At 46.3% G+C, this 19,692-nt stretch overlaps 1 protein-coding gene across 6 annotated transcripts in view; it reads left to right on the forward strand.

Moving 5' to 3' along the window:
• Window positions 1–19,692, forward strand: part of LOC135806684 (uncharacterized) — an 86,911-nt gene that overhangs the window by 4,066 nt on the left and 63,153 nt on the right. For 2 of the 6 annotated variants that reach the window (XM_065320914.1, XM_065320918.1), the window contains exons 2-5: window positions 11,325–11,439; window positions 13,910–14,073; window positions 14,454–14,525; window positions 17,687–17,758. In XM_065320914.1, coding sequence (XP_065176986.1) covers window positions 11,374–11,439; window positions 13,910–14,073; window positions 14,454–14,525; window positions 17,687–17,758 — 374 coding nt within the window. In that variant the 5' untranslated portion in view covers window positions 11,325–11,373. Of the gene's footprint in view, window positions 1–4,352; window positions 4,428–7,872; window positions 7,950–11,324; window positions 11,440–13,909; window positions 14,074–14,453; window positions 14,526–17,686; window positions 17,759–19,692 lie in introns of all 6 variants that reach the window. The other 4 variants (XM_065320915.1, XM_065320917.1, XM_065320916.1 and 1 more) reach the window with 4 other exon arrangements.

Below are 19,692 nucleotides of genomic sequence, written 5' to 3' on the forward strand. Positions count from 1 at the left end.
CTATCCTTGTTCGACAGAATAAGTTAAAGTCTGTTGCCATGCGTCCCGATCTAGCTCGCGATGGGTGCGAAGCCGTTTGGGTTCAACTGCAGCCGTATCCGGCTGCAGCTGAGCCGATCCTCCTCTGCTGCAGTTATCGTCCACCTTCTGCTAAGCCAACAGATATAGCAAGGTACTGCCAGACTCTCGAAGACGTACTCATTACTCTTCCTCTTTCATCTTCTCACGTTATCTTGACAGGTGATTTTAACAGCAAGCACACGTCATGGTGTTCGACAGATTCCACCAATACTGCCGGTGCTGAATTGTATCGCACGCTCAGTCCATTTGGTCTTCACCAACTCGTCAACACATGTACATACACGTCACCCTCTGGTGTCCAAGCCTGCTTGGATTTGGTGTTTAGTAACCGTGCCAATCTCTCGTCTTGCGTCGAAACTGACTGCCCTCTGGGCGCCTCAGACCATGCCATTGTGTACTGCCAGTTCGACATCCCCCTGCCTCAGTCTCCCCGCGAAACAACGTCTCAAGCTCAGGAGCCTAACCCTATGTCTTTCGATCTTCGACACGTCACACCTGCTGTGTGGGAGGCGGTCAATGCAGACTTAGACTCAGTACCTTGGAACTCATTAATATCCTCAGACGTGGACAGTGCACTTAGTAACCTGCACAGTGTCCTGCAGACTGTGCTGTCCAAGTATGTTCCCCTTCATAGCTCCCGCAAACCAAATAGAACTCCCTCGACCCCAGGGTCTACGCGCAAATATCATCCATGGGTTTCCACTGAACTACGCAAGGCTATCAAGTTGAAGCGTGACCTATTCAGCCTCTCCAAGAAATTCCCTACGGACTACAACCTATCAGCATTATAAGGCACAGCGGAACCAGGTGAGACATCTCTCCCGCTGGTGCCACCGCCAGTACATTCGTTCAATCAAAACAACACTTACGTCAGGCAGCACTACGCTTCACCAGTTTGTCCGCAGTCAGCGATCGCACAAAGTAAAACCTGGCATCCCTGACATTGCAAGCCCTGATGGGCTGCTGGTGTCTGACAGCTTCCAAAAAGCAACCATCCTCAACAAGCAGTTTACCTCTGTTGCAGTGCCTGATGACCCACGTTTAGTAATACCCCCTCTCCAATATGACACTCGTCTTACTCGCCAATTCACCCGCGTTCATATCACTACAGCAGATGTTCGTAAAGCCATCTCAACATGGCCAGCAATCGAGGACATCTGAGAGTTGTAATTTTTGTACTCCTCCGAGGTGTGATTTTTGGCGTGCTGGGCCAAGCACAAGGAAGCCATCTGCAAAAAAACTGCAGAAAATGGTTGTTGTTTGATCCTTTGGTGTAATCTTTGTTTCTAGTCGAAGCTAGTTGCTGTTTGGAGCAGAAACGCTGAAATTGACTATTTTCTGCATGTACTCATACATGTACTCATGTACTCAGGCATGCAGTCTCACTCGTATTTTAGCTCTTTTTCTGGAATGGATGCTGCTCTGCGCCCCTTGGTGAACATTTCCTGCGCTCGTGGAGCAGCTGAAAAGGACCACTGGTATGTCTGGTTCCTGGTTTGAAAGTGGAGAGTCGACTTTTGTGCCTTGAAAAAGGAGTAGAGAGCGATAGAGGTACGTCTGTTGCTTATTTTTGAGTGCTCCTCGTACATTTTTGATCGTGATAGAAATTCTCAGACCAAAGTCAGACCAAAGTCAGCGCGATGATGGTCGTACAGTTTTCTTGTGGATTTTTTAGTTGTTTCATCTCGTATCTATGTCAGTATCGTGATGGTGAAGTGGAGAGGGTGATTTTCTTCCTCTAGGCTTCGTTCGGCCGACTTTGCTTCGTCCTCGTTGAAAAGTGATCCTGAAAAAAAGGTCGATTCGAAAAATTATGTTGATTTTCAATGTACGTGATGACATGCCATTGCTGGCGATGACCTGAAATCTGGGAAGGCGCCAGGGCTAGACGGTATCACGAACAATATGATAAAGAAGCTAGCTCCTGCGATTTCTTTTCCACTTAGCCGCCTATTTAACTTCTCCTTTACCACAGGCAAGTTCCCTACTGACTGGAAACTGGCTAAAATTGTGCCTATTTACAAGTGCAAAGGCAGCAAATCTCAAGCTAGTAACTATCGCCCAATTTCCCTCCTGTCCTGTATTTCCAAACTTTGCGAACGGCTCTTCTTCAATCAATTATACCATCATATTTCTCCTGCTCTGCATCCCACGCAATCTGGGTTTCGTCGTGGTGACTCGACCGCTCTACAGCTCACCAAGCTGATCCAAAACATTGCCGACCATCGTCATATGGGGCGGAAAGTTGCCATGTGCTTTTTCGACCTCGAGAAAGCTTTCGACACTGTGTGGCACCGTGCATTACTTGCTAAACTCTCCAAAGTTTTCGGTGTGTGTGACTCAGTGTTGGAGTGGATTACAGACTACCTATCCGACAGAACGCAAGTTGTCTTTGTAGGTGGACTTCTCTAAGATGCTTCACCTGTTCTGTCCGGAGTGCCCCAGGGATCCATCCTAGGGCCCCTCCTTTTCCTAGCGTATATAAATGATCTTCCCAGTCATGTTGAAGGTGTGTCCTTATTTGCTGACGATACTGCACTGCTCCGGTTCAATGAGTGTCTAAACAGGCTGCGAGACAGTCTCCAGCGCGGTATCAACGAAGTCCATCAGTGGATGACTACCTGGAGACTAAGACCTAATATCGCCAAGACTGAGATATTATTCCTGCCGAACTCAGAGCCAACCTATGCATTCACTCTTCCCGGATCCCTCACAGACCTCACAGTGGTAAAACAACACAAACATCTTGGTTTGGTCATTGACTCAAACTTATCGTTTAGTAGACATGTCGACTATATCTGTAGCAAAGTCAGTAAAGCTGTTGGCTACCTCGTGTCTCACTGCTCCCACCTACCGCTTGAATGCATTCGCCTTTTTTTACCATTGCTATATTCTCCCCATTTTTCTCTATTGCTCAACCGCCTGGTCATCCCTACTAAGTAAATCGTTAATGAGTACCCTGGAAGCCTACGGTCCACAATAAGAGGATACTCAAAGTCCTTTTCCGAAAACCATCATACTTTCCTTCTGCCGAGCTGTACGATATATTTAACACCTTCCCTATCTCTAGTCAAGCGGATCGAAAACTGTGTATCGTTGTTCATTCTATTCGTCTTGACAAAGCCCCGCCACACTTGCGTAAATATAACTGGTTTCTTCCCACTCGTCCTACGCGCAATCCCTGCACTTTACCTAAAGCCCGAACCTCAGCTTATACCAGATCTCCGTTTTTCGCTGCCTATTCTCTCTGGCTGGCCCTGCCTCTATCAGTAAAATCGTCTTGTACGCTAAAGGATTTCAAGGCCAACATGAAGCTCGTGTTCTAATAACTGCTAATTCTTCATCCAGATTTGTTTCTCTTTGCCTCCAGTAATGTGTAATATTTATTTATTTTTGCTTTGTTTTTGTTTACAGCCATGGCTGGCTACCGCCCCCCTCCCTCCATATTGGCCTATATTCTCTGGCCACGGGAAGGTGAAATAAATAAATAAATAAATATTGGCTCACCATCCGAGTTCAAAATTTATCTGTTTAATTATTTGCTATTTTCTGCTGTGTTCCAAAATTAGATCCTCTCCTTCGTTCTAAATCTTCCATTTTCTCCCCTGCTTTTTTCCCTCATACTTATGCTTCCCTCCCTAATTTGGTGCGCCTGCCATGTGAAGATGCCGAGACCTCTGGTCGGTTGAGCATGGCAAGCCCCACCAGCACCATCTCACCCCATGCTAGCCCCATGTGCCTGCCGATGAGTTGTGTGTTTAGTAAAAAAAAATTGTCTATCTCCAAGAAGAACTCCATCTTCGTCCAAAAAGGCTTGAAATACTCAGTGTTGCGCTGCCCCCGGGCAAAAACGCGGGGAAAAAACGCGGCGTAATATGGCATAATTTGCGGAGAATTTGCGGTAAATATGCGGTGAATATTATTGATATGCGGCAAGTTTGCAGCTGATATGAGGCAATTTTCAGTGAGTATGTAGTGAAATCAATCAGTTACAAGTCTCTGGTGTAAGCACTCGTCATATTTGAGTACAAAGCCGCCACGATGAGACGTTGCTGACCGGACAGTGCACTGTGTGTACGTGTAGTGCAACATAAAAGTTCAAAAAATCGCGGGAAAATCGCGGAAAACGCGGTCTTTTAAAAAATCGCAAAAAAACGCGGAAAAAATGCGGCCGCGGAATCGCGATTTTCCCCGGGGACAGGTTGCGAAAGCACAAGTTCTCAAGAGTGAAAGGCCTTCTCGCTTGTGACCTTGTGTTCGTTTCAATGCAGTTGTATCTCAACTCCGCCGTACCGCTGAGGTTTACGACGTGGTACACGCTACATGCGCGATGTGCGGTTTGCTGTGTGCGCTGTAGTTGTATGTTGTATGTGTATGCTTGTCTCATACACGCTGTCATTTTCACGCTATAACTAGATGGTGGTCTTAGTGTTAGTTATCATTCCCGTAGCTATGCAGAAGACGTTACTTCAGTAACGTCTGGCGCTAGCCAGGGTCCACACAGCTTTAATTTGGTGTTTGTGTGTTTGTGTCACGCCTGGCGCAATCCTGTATCTGTCCCGTACCGTACTGTACCATCAAACACAGCTGCCACATACAGCTGGCTGCACTATTCAAATAGGGCTTTCAAACGCAAGATCATAACGTGAAGCAACTTGGAAGAATGAGTATGAATGCGAAGTGTATGGGGGAATGCATGTAGGGCGATAGTGCGGGTTCGAATCCCAGGTAATGCCTGAAAAAAAAAGGAAAATTGAAAAATTATAACATCCCTATTCTTTTTTTGCCGTCATCAAGGCGGTAGACGGTGTTGTATTACCCTCGACCGTACCTGTCCCGTACCTGTCCCATACCTGTCCCGTACCTGTCCCGTACCTGTCCCGTACCTGCCCCGTACCGTACCGTACAATCAAAGACGGCTGGCCACAATGCATATTCAAATAGGGCTTTCAAATACAAGATCATAACGTGAAGCAACTTGGAAGAATTAGTATGTATGCGAAGTGTATCGGGGGATGGATGCAGGGCGATAGTGCGGGTTCGAATCCCAGGTTATGTCTAAAAACGAAAAGTAGAAATTTATAAGAATTTATAACATCCCTATGCTTTTTTTGTCTAGGTCATCAAGGCAAAAAAGCATAGCGTAGGGCCCTGAGCTTCCAAGCTCTCTCGTTTTTTATTAGTCGATCGAAGTGAAATATACTGTCAAGAGTCGATAGTTGTCCTCGTGCCGTGTGGTCATTCGTTCCTGACACTTTAGAGAACCAGAGGGTTCACAACAGTTGGCGACCACGCCAGGATCGAAGCGAGCATGGCAGAGGAACTACAAAATTTGGAAGCCAGCTTCATCGCCAACGGAATTCGGTATGGATTTGAAGGCGATAGGTTGATGGAATACGTGGAGAAGAGGCTCCGACAGTGTGAGGAGCGTGAACAGCGCCGTGCCAGATGGCAAGAGGGTGTACTCCGCGCAGAGTTTAACGAAAAGCTCAAGGAGATTAACGAGCGCATCGCCAGGGTGTATGAGGGTGATGGTGACGCCGCGCGTGTGAGGTCGATGGGAGGTACAGCGGAAGCTCCCAGTCACAGCGGTGAGCGTAGGTCTTTAATGCAAGTCCCGACATACGACAGAAGGCAGCCACTGGAGCGTTATCTCGACCTATTCGAGGACATCTGTGTCAAGAACGATTTCGACGAAAACGAATGGCTGCTGCGATTGCGTAACCTTCTATTGGGTAGCACGGTGAAAAGGAACTGTATTGGCTGCAGTACCTATGAGGAAGCAAAGCGAGATTTGCTTGCCTCGCTCGGAAGGACGCCGGACAAGGCGTGGAAGATTATGCTTACAGACAAGCAGCGGTCAGAGGAGTATTTGAAGCCAGTGGGAGGATCAGATCCAAGGCCCACTGCGTCGGTGCAGTGCATGGCGATATCGGTCGGAGACGCTTAGAAGCAGCTGGAGTCTCGGCTGAAGGAAAGGAGAAGGGCGTTTTGCGGCAAGAGAAGCTCTGCTGGAACTGCCTCAAGTACGGGCATCTGGCAAGGGAATGTCAGTCGGGCTCGAAGTGCACGAAGTGCCAGAGGAAGCACAATCTGCTCATACATGGTGCGTGGGCTGGAGCAGATGGCAGCCGGGAGAAAACGGCTGAGATTGTAAGGGAGAGGACGGTTGGATACTGCAGTGTGCGGCTGATAACCGAAGTAGAAGCGCAAGAAGTAGAAGCACAAGGAAAAGAAGAAAGAGAAGCTAAGGACAGGAGAAAGGCGATACTGCTCAGCAAGGAAGAAGTGAGCGGTGAGACTGTGTGGAACTTAGAGATCGGATGTGTGTTATCTCAGCGTCCGCCCCAAGTCGAAGCAACAAGCCTGTGACCGTGTCATGTGTGACAGCTCACAGCGGCAAGCTTGAAGAAATCGAGTTGGCCGAAGTGGTGAGCAGTAGTGATATTCCACCTTGGCCACCACCGCAGCAGCAGATGATGCGTTGTCATAGCCCCGGATCGCCTTGACTTGTGAGTTGTGGTACGACGGTGAGAAGCCCTTTGGTGGGGAGAATGTTGCGAAACCACAAGTTCTCAAGAGTGAAAGGCTTTCTCGCTTGTGACATTGTGTTCGTTTCAATGCAGTTGTATCTCAGCTCTGCCGTACCGCTGAGGTTTGCGACGTGGTATACGCTACATGCACGATGTGCGGTTTGCTGTGTGCGCTGTAGTTGTATGTTGTATGTGTATGCTTTTCTCATATACGCTGTCATTTTCACGCTATAACTAGATGGTGGTGTTAGTGTTAGTTATCATTTTTTTATTTGTCGATCGAAGTGAAATATACTGCAAGAGTCAATAGTTGTCTTCGTGCCGTGTGGTCGTTCGTTCCTGACACTTTAGAGAACCAGAGGGTTCACAACACTCAGTACCGGATTTTTCGGAGTATAGTGCGCACCTTTGTATAACGCGCACCTCCAATCTTCATTGGTGGTGCGCACTTCAATATTCATTGAAGTACATGCATTTCATATTCAGAGCACAGTGCGCATCTGCCATTTAGGGCCTAAAATAGCACATCTAAAGTGCGCACTATACTCCGGAAAATACGGTATTCAAATGAGCTTGGCCGTCTCACACTTTCTCAGATCGAATCATTTTTTGTTGTAGCAGTTGCAGGGCAGATGTCCGCCATTATTTCAACAGGGTTTCGCTTCAAAGCATGCCTGGAACAAGCCATATCGAGATTGCAAGCTACCCCTCTCAGCAAGAAATTCGAAATTTCAATGGTAGAAGGTATACTACGAGGAGAATTTCAAAATCATAGGTATGGTTGTCCGCACGATCGTTCAAGCTACAGCATTCAAACTTTGCAGGATGGTTACGACCTACATGCTAGGCATGTCACTTTTGAGCGCTGCCTCCACCCTATTCACTAGATCCCCGATCTTTGCTGGCTATGTGTTTTGGGCAACATTACCAACGCAGGCCAAGACCAGCACGTCGATGGATAATTTTGTTGCTAAAATCTCTGCACAATTATAGGTTTCATGTATATCCTGCTGGTTTGTCTCCTCCTTCGCCTTCTTTGCCTTTTATTTGTATTCTTTTATCTGTTTTACTGCTGTGGTTGGCTTTCACCCTTGTCTCAGTTTTACTGGCCGTCATCATGATGTGCCATGAGATAATGATATAAATACAAATACAAATGTCATAGCTGACACACAAAGTCACATACACACCACATTCGTGTGCACAGATACTAAATTAGTGGACGTCGTCATCTTCTTCCCGCTGGTCTCAATTGTAGTATGATGCGCTATTTCGCCTGACGGCTCAATAACAAGGAAGCGGATGAAGGTGCCAAGAAGCACGAGGGGACTTGAGGTTAGGAGAGCAGAACTTCCGACAAGACACTCACACACATCAAGAGGTTAGGAGAGCAGAACTTCCGACAAGACACTCACACACATCAAGAGGTTAGGAGAGCAGAACTTCCGACAAGACACTCACACACATCAAGAGGTTAGGAGAGCAGAACTTCCGACAAGACACTCACACACATCAAGAGGTTAGGAGAGCAGAACTTCCGACAAGACACTCACACACATCAAGGGGCACATAGTCATACTGTTTGAAAATAGTGTATTTACCTTCCTGACCGATTTCTGCAGTTAGAATGCTTCATCAGAGGATGAAAGGGAAATGAAACAGCACTAGCTTATATACACAGTAGACAGTAGACATTACAGGCTGAGTACAGAAAAAGCTGCAATTAAATAATTTTTCAGCAGGCTCTACTATGCAATGCAGCTTTGAACTGTACTACATGTAATTGGGTGCAGACAGAACGGGAGGCAGGCATGTTTGAACTGGTGGTATTGGGTGCATATTGCAGTGCAGCGAGTTCAATGTAATTACTGCAGTACAGCGAGTTCAATGTGACAAAATCTTACAGTTCACAAGTCCATGAACCGTATGCTAGGCGTACAAATAATTTTGGTTGGTTCCAGAAATGTCTGAATATGAATAACGTTAGAACGAAACACAGGGGAGGCGGTACGCGGTAGACAGCACACGACTGGTATTGTGGAGTAACGCAAATATACAAAGGTACATGTAGTGTTCAGTAGTGGGTGATTCTCCTAGCAAGACAGAACGGGAGGCAGGCATGTTTGAACTGGTGGTATTGGGTAATATCAAACACGTCGGATGGTAGGGTGTTCCTTACAATGGACCCGCGTGCGGTTGGACGGTCATGGCCGGCTTTGGTAGCAGATTTGGGAGCCAATGTATGCCCTGGGGTCCATCCCGTTGATCCAGCGTGCGGCGGAGAACAAGGCAGTCCAAAGCTGGTTTTCAGATGATGCCACCGCAGCCAGTTCCTTTCCAAGGCTACGCTGCTGGTGGGCTGATATCGAGAAGCATGGGCGAGACTACGGCTATTACCCCAATGCCTCGAAGTCAGTACTTCCAGCAAACACACAACACTGGCCAGTCGTGCGTCCTTTGCATTGAGAATGTTCTCCGTCACGAGTACGAAAGCGTCTTCAGTGGAGTGGTTTTTTCGATATGCAAATTGCGTGGTTGGCTGCACATCGTTTGCCTCGAGGAACCTTACAGGTTGGCGATGTTCTTTTTTTCTACCTTTTCAAGCAACTTCGCATCAATTGGTAACAATGACACGGGACTGTAATTAGTGGCGACTGTTGGGCCTGCTTTGTAAAGCGGCTTTACAAGGGCGTGTTTGAACGGCTTCGGTAGGCGACAGGAATGCAAAGAGGCATTGAAGAGGTCGCATAAGTGCGGAGCAACAATATCACTGCAGGCTCGCAGGAGACGGCCAGGGATCTTGTCACTGCCTGTAGCCTTGTCAGGATTGATTGTGGCCAGTAATCACTGGACTGCCGGACAGGTCGTTGGTGTAATAGCTGATAGTGAGGTGCGCGTACAGGGATCGTGGGGTATCTGTAGGGTGTCCGGACGACTTGGATCAGTGATAATACTATTGAAGGAGCTGCTCACCGCAGAAACGTCGCACACTGGGTCCTGCCTAGCCTTGGAGCAGCCGATTACCGCGTTTCAAGGTTGACCACATTCTCCTTGGATCATGAGAGTGCTGCTCACATTGTCTGGTGAGAAAAGCGTTTCTTTTCCTGCGGATTGCGTTGGATGCCTGGACACCAGGCTGTCTTATACTGGGAGTATTTGTTATGAATTTTGCCGACACAACTATCACAGGTGCTGTGGTAAAACACTTCACTTTCTACTGTACAATCATGCACACACTGTCGCGGACAGCTAGCCAGCAGCTGCCACGACAACTTCAAGATGGGAGAGAGACCTGGTTCGTTGTTATTTCTTTCACCACATAAAGAACACTGCTTGGAGAGAGAAAACTACCGAGAGAAGGACACGAAGCACTACAAGAGAGCGCTCCGAAAAAGGATTCGCTCGCACGGTAGCCGTACGCATGCTGTGCCAGCGTACTGTGTGCAAAAATGTGAAACCAAAAATAGATTATCATGATTTTGCTGCGTGCAAAAGCCAGCCAGTTTGGGAAGTGCATCGTATACGCGTAGCGATCCCGCGATCGCGTATCGACGCTAAGATATCTAGATGGCGGCTGCACTGGAGCGCTGCCAGTGTGTGCATGCAAAAAAGGAAAATAAATAAATCAGAAAAATGCAGTTCAAATAAATCGACAGTTCGATCGAAGAGATCAAAGAATTCCACACATGCAATTCATTTCAGAACAAGATTATAGAGCGAAGCTAGTCATGTGTCAAGCTACCTTACTATAAATACTTAATATACCTAGAGCTTAGCTATGGGCAGCGGACCTGGACCCTATCGCTCCTGGGATATACCTTAGGTAAGAGTGCGACGAAAGACAAATTGTAAATACTGTAAATTCAAATTGCACTCGCGACATGTATTCAAATATTAACAGTCCGGCATTCGCACATATTGCGACAGGTGCTAAGTCAATCACAAGGCGAAAGAGAGGTACACAGAATAGATTGCGCTAAACAAACTACACGTCACAAAGTATAGTGACGTGATGACAAAGATGGGTGAAAAGCAGAAGCCGCGTGACAGCCAACAAAACCATTTTGGACGTCTAACGTCACATTTTGAAAGTTGCTAACTGCACAAGACAAATACTTCACGAATCTCGAAAGCTGACGTTGGGTAGAAAGGAGTGTGTGATAGTTGCGTCGGTAGGGTTCATAACACCTCCATTCTACACTATTTCATTCGTGTTTTGTAGAACATGATAGTTCGTTGAGTGTATACACATTGCGCCAATATCTTCTATAAAGCAATATCATTTAGTTCTACCCATCTCATTCAACATCTACCTTTCCTCTGATGAGTTCCCAACAACATAATGGAAAGAAACAAGGCTTGCCAGGAACAACGTCTAGCTGTTGTGGAGTGTGACTGGCGCAGTATTCGTGCTGGTGTCTGCAAGCGTCGTCTGGTCTCGTCTGGTCTCGTCTGGTCTCGTCTGGTCTCGTCTGGTCTCGTCTGGTCTCATCTGGTCTCGTCTGGTCTCGTCTGGTCAAAAGAAATATCTACCACACAAGTAATTGACGGACCTACTGAACATGGCATCAACAAAATTAAGACAGAGGATGCTCGGACCCCTAAATAGGTGGGCATATGTATGTGCAAGTTTGAATAATGCACATATACTTGGAAGGAGTACTACATGCGTGTACATGTAATTGAATTTGCCTTTGTGTACTTTTTCAGCACAGATACAAGTTGAAACCAGAGTATGATCATCAATAACTGACGTTGTATGAGTAACAACCTCGATTGCGGTAGTTGTTGCAGTAGAAAGCCAGCAATGGAGCGGCGACACACTGTAAGTAAGCCGAGTGGCTGCATTGGCTGGTGGCTGGATTTGAGGGGATCGGGACTAGCCCTTACCCAAAGGTGCTCGCCCTTTTTTCCGCCTTTTTTGGCCCTTTTTGGAAAAGCCCGTTTCTTTCGCCCTTTATTGCGCTTTTTGGTGACTATCGCCTTTTTGAGCTTTTTTAGCTGAAAAAGTGCTAAAATCTGTTTGCTCATGCATGCGATCACAGTTTCTGAGTGCTCGATGGGCCTTGGCACGCCGCTTTTTGGGGGGGGGGGGGGGGGGCAACAAGTTGGTGAAGCTTGTACCTGGGGACCGGTGTAAACAATGCTGTAAAAAGTGGGTTTTTTGAACTTTACTTCCTGTTTTGCCTTTCGTGGACCCATAAATGGAAGAGTGCGTATCTCAGCTTGGGTTCATATCTGAACATGTATCATGGCTAGGCCCAGACAGATTCTGCTCCGCTCGCCTCGATATTTTGCCGCAAAATGTTGCTGCGAAATCTTCGATATTTTGCCGAGCCTGGCACAAGAAACTCGATATTTTGCTCCATTTTCCTGTGGAAAACGTGTATTTTATCCTTTTCCCGTACAATCCCGTAAAACGTTCATAAAAATCGCAGGGTCGGTTTCTCAACACGGGTTTCCAAGCACGTGTCCCTGAGTTCTTCAAAAATCATGTCGATCCACAGTGAATCCCAGTGATGTTTCGGTGACCTGATCTCGTCCTGGGCAGTGTGTCCTGCTGAACGGGTAAGAAACAAGGAAATCCAAGTATCAGGCATCGATTTTACCCAACATCTCGATATTTTGCTCCGATTTTGCCGGCAATTTCCGCTCTTTCAATTCTTCGATATGTTGGCGAAAGAATTGCCGGCAGGATCTGTCTGGACCTAATCATGGCTATGCTTCACTGAAAAAAGAACACTTTTCAGCATATTTGAGGAACTCGAAAAGCACTAAGTGCGAATAGACCAATCCCGATAAGATTGTCTGGGTTCGTGAAAGGGGGCACGCGTGCAAGCCAGCACGTGTGAAGTGCATCGTTTTGTATTCAGTTTGTGTGTGTCAGCTCATGGCGGAGGAGAGAGAGACTTTTGCTCGCCGAGCTGAAGCTAAAGGATTTGATGGAGTCCTGCCAGCAGCTAGTCAAAGGACCTTCGGTACCTTAGGCAGACCCTGACGGAGTTTGGAGGCCAGATAGCTCTCGGTGAGGAGAGAAACATTCGCGTGGCGATCGACTCTCCGTAAAAAATGCAAGCTACATAGCGCCGACATACTGCAACAGCTACGATTTCAGCTAACTTCTCGATCTGCTGCTTCACAAAGTTCAACTATTTACAAGTCCTGACTGTTGTAGTCTGAAGCTGGAGTCTCATCGCCCACCCACAGGTAGCTTTTGGAGCTGATGCTGGATTTCCCGACTTGGACTCCTTCCGCAAACTCTCGCAACATTACTGCAGTGTATGCTGTGTTTCCGCACGCTCGTGTCGACATGTCACCTATACTGTACCGGGTCGCGGAGGAGCTTGACGACCTCCGCTGACTCCAGGTTTCCGAAATACTGCCGTCGTCTTCGTTGATGTCGCTGGTGACATTCTCCCCTTGCAGGACGTGCACATAGTTGTCGTCCCAGGGGTAAAGACTATGTTGTCTTTCGAAATAGTTCTTCATCACGCTCGCGCGAATGATGTTTCTCAATAGGAGGGCAGCTGCCAGGAAAGAGGCAGGACTCATCGAAGACGAAGCGCTCGCAACAAACAATAGCACTCGAAATATCTCGTAAGATTTAGGGCCTATCGCTTTGAGCCACAGCGCTCACAGCCTTGCCTACTTCATCAAAGTGAGCTCTACATGTTCGTTGACCTCTTCACACTACACAGAAGAGCGAAACAAGGATTATGTCTTAGCATTTCAACTCCAACAGCAGACCATTACCAGTGCGAGAGAGAAAACTACAAAGGGCTTTGCTTTCTGTCGCATCGTCTCTCTTGCATGCAACTGACGAGAAAACCGTGTACTTACCCTCGCATTCACACGCGAACTATCAAACACGTCCTGTGCCGCATGCTGATCAGGTAGTGCCATGTATGTGTTGTACAGTGTACTCTCAGTTGACATGCCCCCTTTCGAACCCAGACAATCTTTTCGGGATTGGTCTATTATAAGAGCACCTTTGGGAAAGGGCTAATCGGGACCCCCAGTGAGAACGGTTGTGAGGAAATGCAGTTTAAAATCAACTTGTTTTCGCCCAAATCTAGGTAAAGTTCCATATTGTTGCGTTATAGAAGAACTCTTGTTTTAGCATCTCAAAGCTACTGCTACTCAAGCCTGTTGGTTGTGCGAGCGACATGCACACTACTACTGATCATGCCCGGCCTTGATGGTTCTATGCAAGGAAACCATGTTACACACCATTGCAATTTCCAGGCTTGATATCATTGTCTGGTACCGGTATATTCTTGTGCGTTTACTGCCAGATGTTCTATGGACGTTCTCTTGGACTTGTTATATTGCTGTGGATGGCGATTACCAATGTGCGAAGCTGTCCTTCTATTTGTGTCTGTCATGGAAGCACAACAGACTGTGCAGACAAGGCACTATCAGCAGTACCGCGTAATGTATCAAGTAATTCAACATATTTGTAAGTAGTCAAAGTGGAGGATTGAAAAATGTCATAACATGTTACAACAAAACCATTTGCTATTCTGGTCAGGACTTTCGTGGCATTGCTTTTCAAAGCTGTACAATGATGGTGAGGATGTGAGTCATGTGAGCCTGCATGACAGCGTATAACACAACCTTTGTGCATAGCTAGGGTACGGTATAGTTTCCGTCATGTGACAAAGCTGCCGCGATTGTCATTTTCTCCCCTCCTTGTGACAGTTGCATGATTGATATCAAACATTTTTTAGTTATTCACTCTATCTCCCTCATCCAGTTGAAGTAACTTTTGTTGATTCTGTAAGAACTGGATTACTCACTTTGGCTTCTCTGTGATGGATGATACTGATTGGTTTGCAGGAAATTATATGACAACCAATTTGATATTCTGCAACGAAGCACCTTCGTTGGCCTGGAGTTTCTGGTTGGCATGTGAGTACACAGCGCATCTCAAAATCTTAGTCAAGAAGACAAGCTGAATCGACATGTGGTTACTATAATTATTTAAACGGAATATAGAGGGGAAGGCGGGAATTGAAAGGGGAAGATGACCGTCTTGAGTGCACGCACCTTCCCCTTTCTCATGATATTTGTTAGCGTAGAACATTCCAAGTTGGAAGGCTGTTGGTTTGCGCATTTGAGACGTAATAGAGCTTCCTCAGGTCGTTGAATGTCAGTACATGTAGCACATCAGTCAGTGTTGTGCTAACTATTGCACCTTGTGACTCAATAATATCTTGTTTAAAACAGAGAGGTTCCAGGCTGTCCAAGAGAGTGCTCAATACCGAGAGGCAGAGCTGGTTCAAACAATAAGAGGACAGAGAAAGTGTTTTCTCTGTCCTCTTATTGTTGTAATATCTTGTTTATAACTACTAAAACGGTTGCACAAAACTACAAAAATGTAGTTTTATTTATTTGAAACTCGGATGTTGAGCCAATAATCTGGTATCTGGTTACAGTGATGGAGAGTTACTCTTAACTCGTATAAATATGTCCTTTTCCTTTCTACAGTTTTAATATTGTTAGGTACTTCCTCCCGTACGTTCTACAGCCTTTTCCAAGCTGGCCTGCATGCACTCTCGTACTCACCTTTTGTCTCCTTTTGTCACCTTTTGTTCCGTCGGCCTGGGTAGCTACTTGCGCGCACATGTTTGCCATAGCTACCCAGGCCCTTTATCTTGCCGGCCTCACTCGATCTCGCTCACTCTTTCATAACGTAGTCATTTCGTTCGTTCTTGTCTCCATCTATTCGCCTCCCACAATACATGTTGTTCCACGTACCTGTTCCCATTGTCCGTTCTGTCTTGGGAGTATGACTCCTCTTCGTACCCAACAGTATTATAATCAGTTTCCTCGGAGACAAGAATGAATTGATACTAAGGAGAAATCACACTTCAGGCTCTTTGCCAACATCTTGAGAGTTTTCACGAGTATGCTCTCAAGCCTTCTCCTCAGGTGAAATTCAGGCAAAGGCAAAGGAACAAGAACAGTGGATTAAGTACAGTAGAGTGGTGATGCAACAGGGCAAAGACGAAGATAGCTAAAACCAACGCAAGGAAAACGCGTGACCTATACACATAGAAACAATAACACAAGGTGTAAGTGCGAGAAAACCTAACATGCGTGACAAGTATGAAAATGACCGTTCCTCAATTTGTCTATGATGGGTTTCAAGTTTTGTTGAAGAAGTTGAGTTTAGACCACAACATTTTAAAGTGTCCACGTATTGTTCTACCCTCACTGAGCGTATTGTTCTACCCTCACTGTGCGTATTGTTCTACCCTCACTGAGCGTATTGTTCTACCCTCACTGTGCGTATTGTTCTACCCTCACTGAGCGTATTGTTCTACCCTCACTGAGCGTATTGTTCTACCCTCACTGAGCGTATTGTTCTACCCTCACTGAGCGTATTGTTCTACCCTCACTGAGCGTATTGTTCTACCCTCACTGAGCGTATTGTTCTACCCTCACTGTGCGTATTGTTCTACCCTCACTGAGCGTATTGTTCTACCCTCACTGAGCGTATTGTTCTACCCTCACTGAGCGTATTGTTCTACCCTCACTGAGCGTATTGTTCTACCCTCACTGAGCGTATTGTTCTACCCTCACTGAGCGTATTGTTCTACCCTCACTGAGCGTATTGTTCTACCCTCACTGAGCGTATTGTTCTACCCTCACTGAGCGTATTGTTCTACCCTCACTGAGCGTATTGTTCTACCCTCACTGAGCGTATTGTTCTACCCTCACTGAGCGTATTGTTCTACCCTCACTGAGCGTATTGTTCTACCCTCACTGAGCGTATTGTTCTACCCTCACTGAGCGTATTGTTCTACCCTCACTGAGCGTATTGTTCTACCCTCACTGAGCGTATTGTTCTACCCTCACTGAGCGTATTGTTCTACCCTCACTGAGCGTATTGTTCTACCCTCACTGAGCGTATTGTTCTACCCTCACTGAGCGTATTGTTCTACCCTCACTGAGCGTATTGTTCTACCCTCACTGAGCGTATTGTTCTACCCTCACTGAGCGTATTGTTCTACCCTCACTGAGCGTATTGTTCTACCCTCACTGTGCGTATTGTTCTACCCTCACTGAGCGTATTGTTCTACCCTCACTGAGCGTATTGTTCTACCCTCACTGAGCGTATTGTTCTACCCTCACTGAGCGTATTGTTCTACCCTCACTGAGCGTATTGTTCTACCCTCACTGAGCGTATTGTTCTACCCTCACTGAGCGTATTGTTCTACCCTCACTGAGCGTATTGTTCTACCCTCACTGAGCGTATTGTTCTACCCTCACTGAGCGTATTGTTCTACCCTCACTGAGCGTATTGTTCTACCCTCACTGAGCGTATTGTTCTACCCTCACTGAGCGTATTGTTCTACCCTCACTGAGCGTATTGTTCTACCCTCACTGAGCGTATTGTTCTACCCTCACTGAGCGTATTGTTCTACCCTCACTGAGCGTATTGTTCTACCCTCACTGAGCGTATTGTTCTACCCTCACTGAGCGTATTGTTCTACCCTCACTGAGCGTATTGTTCTACCCTCACTGAGCGTATTGTTCTACCCTCACTGAGCGTATTGTTCTACCCTCACTGAGCGTATTGTTCTACCCTCACTGAGCGTATTGTTCTACCCTCACTGAGCGTATTGTTCTACCCTCACTGAGCGTATTGTTCTACCCTCACTGAGCGTATTGTTCTACCCTCACTGAGCGTATTGTTCTACCCTCACTGAGCGTATTGTTCTACCCTCACTGAGCGTATTGTTCTACCCTCACTGAGCGTATTGTTCTACCCTCACTGAGCGTATTGTTCTACCCTCACTGAGCGTATTGTTCTACCCTCACTGAGCGTATTGTTCTACCCTCACTGAGCGTATTGTTCTACCCTCACTGAGCGTATTGTTCTACCCTCACTGAGCGTATTGTTCTACCCTCACTGAGCGTATTGTTCTACCCTCACTGAGCGTATTGTTCTACCCTCACTGAGCGTATTGTTCTACCCTCACTGAGCGTATTGTTCTACCCTCACTGAGCCATTATGACTGAATCACACCTTTAAAATGTTTCCTTCTTTTTCTCTGTGGCAGTGATTTAAACTGGAATCGGATTCATACAATAGAGTACGATGCCTTCCATGGCTTGCCGATACTCACCTCGATGTAAGACTAAAATCTGTCTTCGCTTGTTTGATGTAGTGATACGTGTACCTCAGCTTCACTGTTATTATAATAATATTAATACAGCACGCATATAGCTCATATGAAAAATCAAATGAGGGTCATGCATCTGTCGACAACGTCGAGCCAGTGCGTTCTGTCTGAGGCAAGTTGCTCCGCTTCCAAAAGAGACATATTGAGAAGTAAAAGGTCATTCCTAATGTTGTCTACCCATCTGGTCACTGGGCGACCTCTGGGCTTCTTTATATCTGTTATATACATTGCCATGTGAAGGGCTTTGTAGGACACAGCGTCCTTCCCTTCGCGAATGACATGTCCAAGCCATAATATGCGCCGGCGTCTACAGACTGCACTTATTGGCCATTGAGCAGTTTTAGCATAAAGAGCATTATTCGAAATTTTATTGGGAAAGATGATTTCAAGTATGTATCTGAGTTTACGGCGGTGCCACACATCAATTTTGCTTTCTAAGGCTTTTGTTAGAGTCCATAGCGCGCAGTTATATAGGAGAACTGGCAAAATGAGACAGTTGAACATGCTTAAAGGAGCACTCCGGCTTCATTTTCGACGCCGAGTTTTCGATGGCAAGACGAAGGTAGGTGAAAGAGAAGACCCCTCGAACAAGAACGAGTCTCCAGAAGCGATCGAGTCGAGCGGGAAGACGACTTTTGAATTTCGCCGAGCGAGCGCTGATGACGTAATGAGAGATTAGCTTGCCGGTGGAAATGCACCTACGCACATACATTTCACATACTTTTTGGCCAATTTTCAATCGAAGAGGAGGTTGTTTTCTATGTTCTCCCAACGTTGTGAGCGATCCCGTCTTCTATACCCTTCCAGGTATCCTGAGGGTCCTCCAGAGGAGAATTTATCTCCAGCAAAGCGTTGTTGATCCGCTAAATTCGTCTCGAGACATATTCACCCAGTACTGATAAATGTAGAATGTTGAATCTGTGATAATTGTTGACGATGGAGAGAGAGGCTAATAAGCCGCTGTCTCAGGGAGAGTGAAGCTGCTGGAAGTAACAGCGGGGAGCCCGTTAGCATCACATGAGCACCCAGACTTCAAAGCAGCTTGACCAAATCGGAGGGTGCTGACTATTTCCCTCGTTGTGTATCGTGAATATTACACCAACATGAATTACTACACTTATGCTGGTGAGTTTTTCTTGTTTTTGTTCGTACACTAGTACCCATGGCATGGCATGCTATGGCCTGGAGTTCTCTTTAGCAAATTCCTATTCCCTGGCGTTTTCTAAATTTCTGTGTAGTACTGAATGCGCGATCACTGTATTCCGATTTGGGTAGATGTGGGTAAAAAAATTCTATTTTCCAAATAGAGCGTTGGTAGAGAAATGGTTGCCCAAATACAACAAAATTGATTCTAAAGTTCTACAACTTGTGCTAAAATCCAGTCGAAGTAAAAATGATTCTTCATGACAGTTGGGGTCAATGAAATCTGATCCAGGCATGAAGAATGGTGACGCCTGCCACCCCAAGAACGTATGCCCATTTGGTGGGGGATATCATAGTACTCGAAGCGGTGCGCGTTTCAGTGTGGCATTAGAAAGTTTTACATGATCTCTGGTCAATGCAACATACGATAGCCATCATGAATTGCAGGCCTCGAACGCAACTCAGACCAGAATTGGCAGTTCCCTAAGTTAGATGCTTTATAATTCCATGCCCACAGCTGTAGTTATAGAGGTTTTTGCACATTATAGTTATAGTCGATAGGTTCATACTGATGACCACAAACAACGGCAGTTCAAACTTCAAATTGTTCATGAGCTGAGAGATTTCTCTTCACTATTTCTGTTGTGCACACAGGTCTGTCCAATATGTATTGACCGCAGTGGGTATGGTTTCTGCTCTGAGAAGGGAATCGCTGGAGCCACAGTCCAGCTAAACAGGCT

This window comes from Sycon ciliatum, chromosome 1 (genome assembly GCF_964019385.1).
Source record: "Sycon ciliatum chromosome 1, ocSycCili1.1, whole genome shotgun sequence".
Lineage (NCBI taxonomy): Eukaryota > Metazoa > Porifera > Calcarea > Leucosolenida > Sycettidae > Sycon > Sycon ciliatum.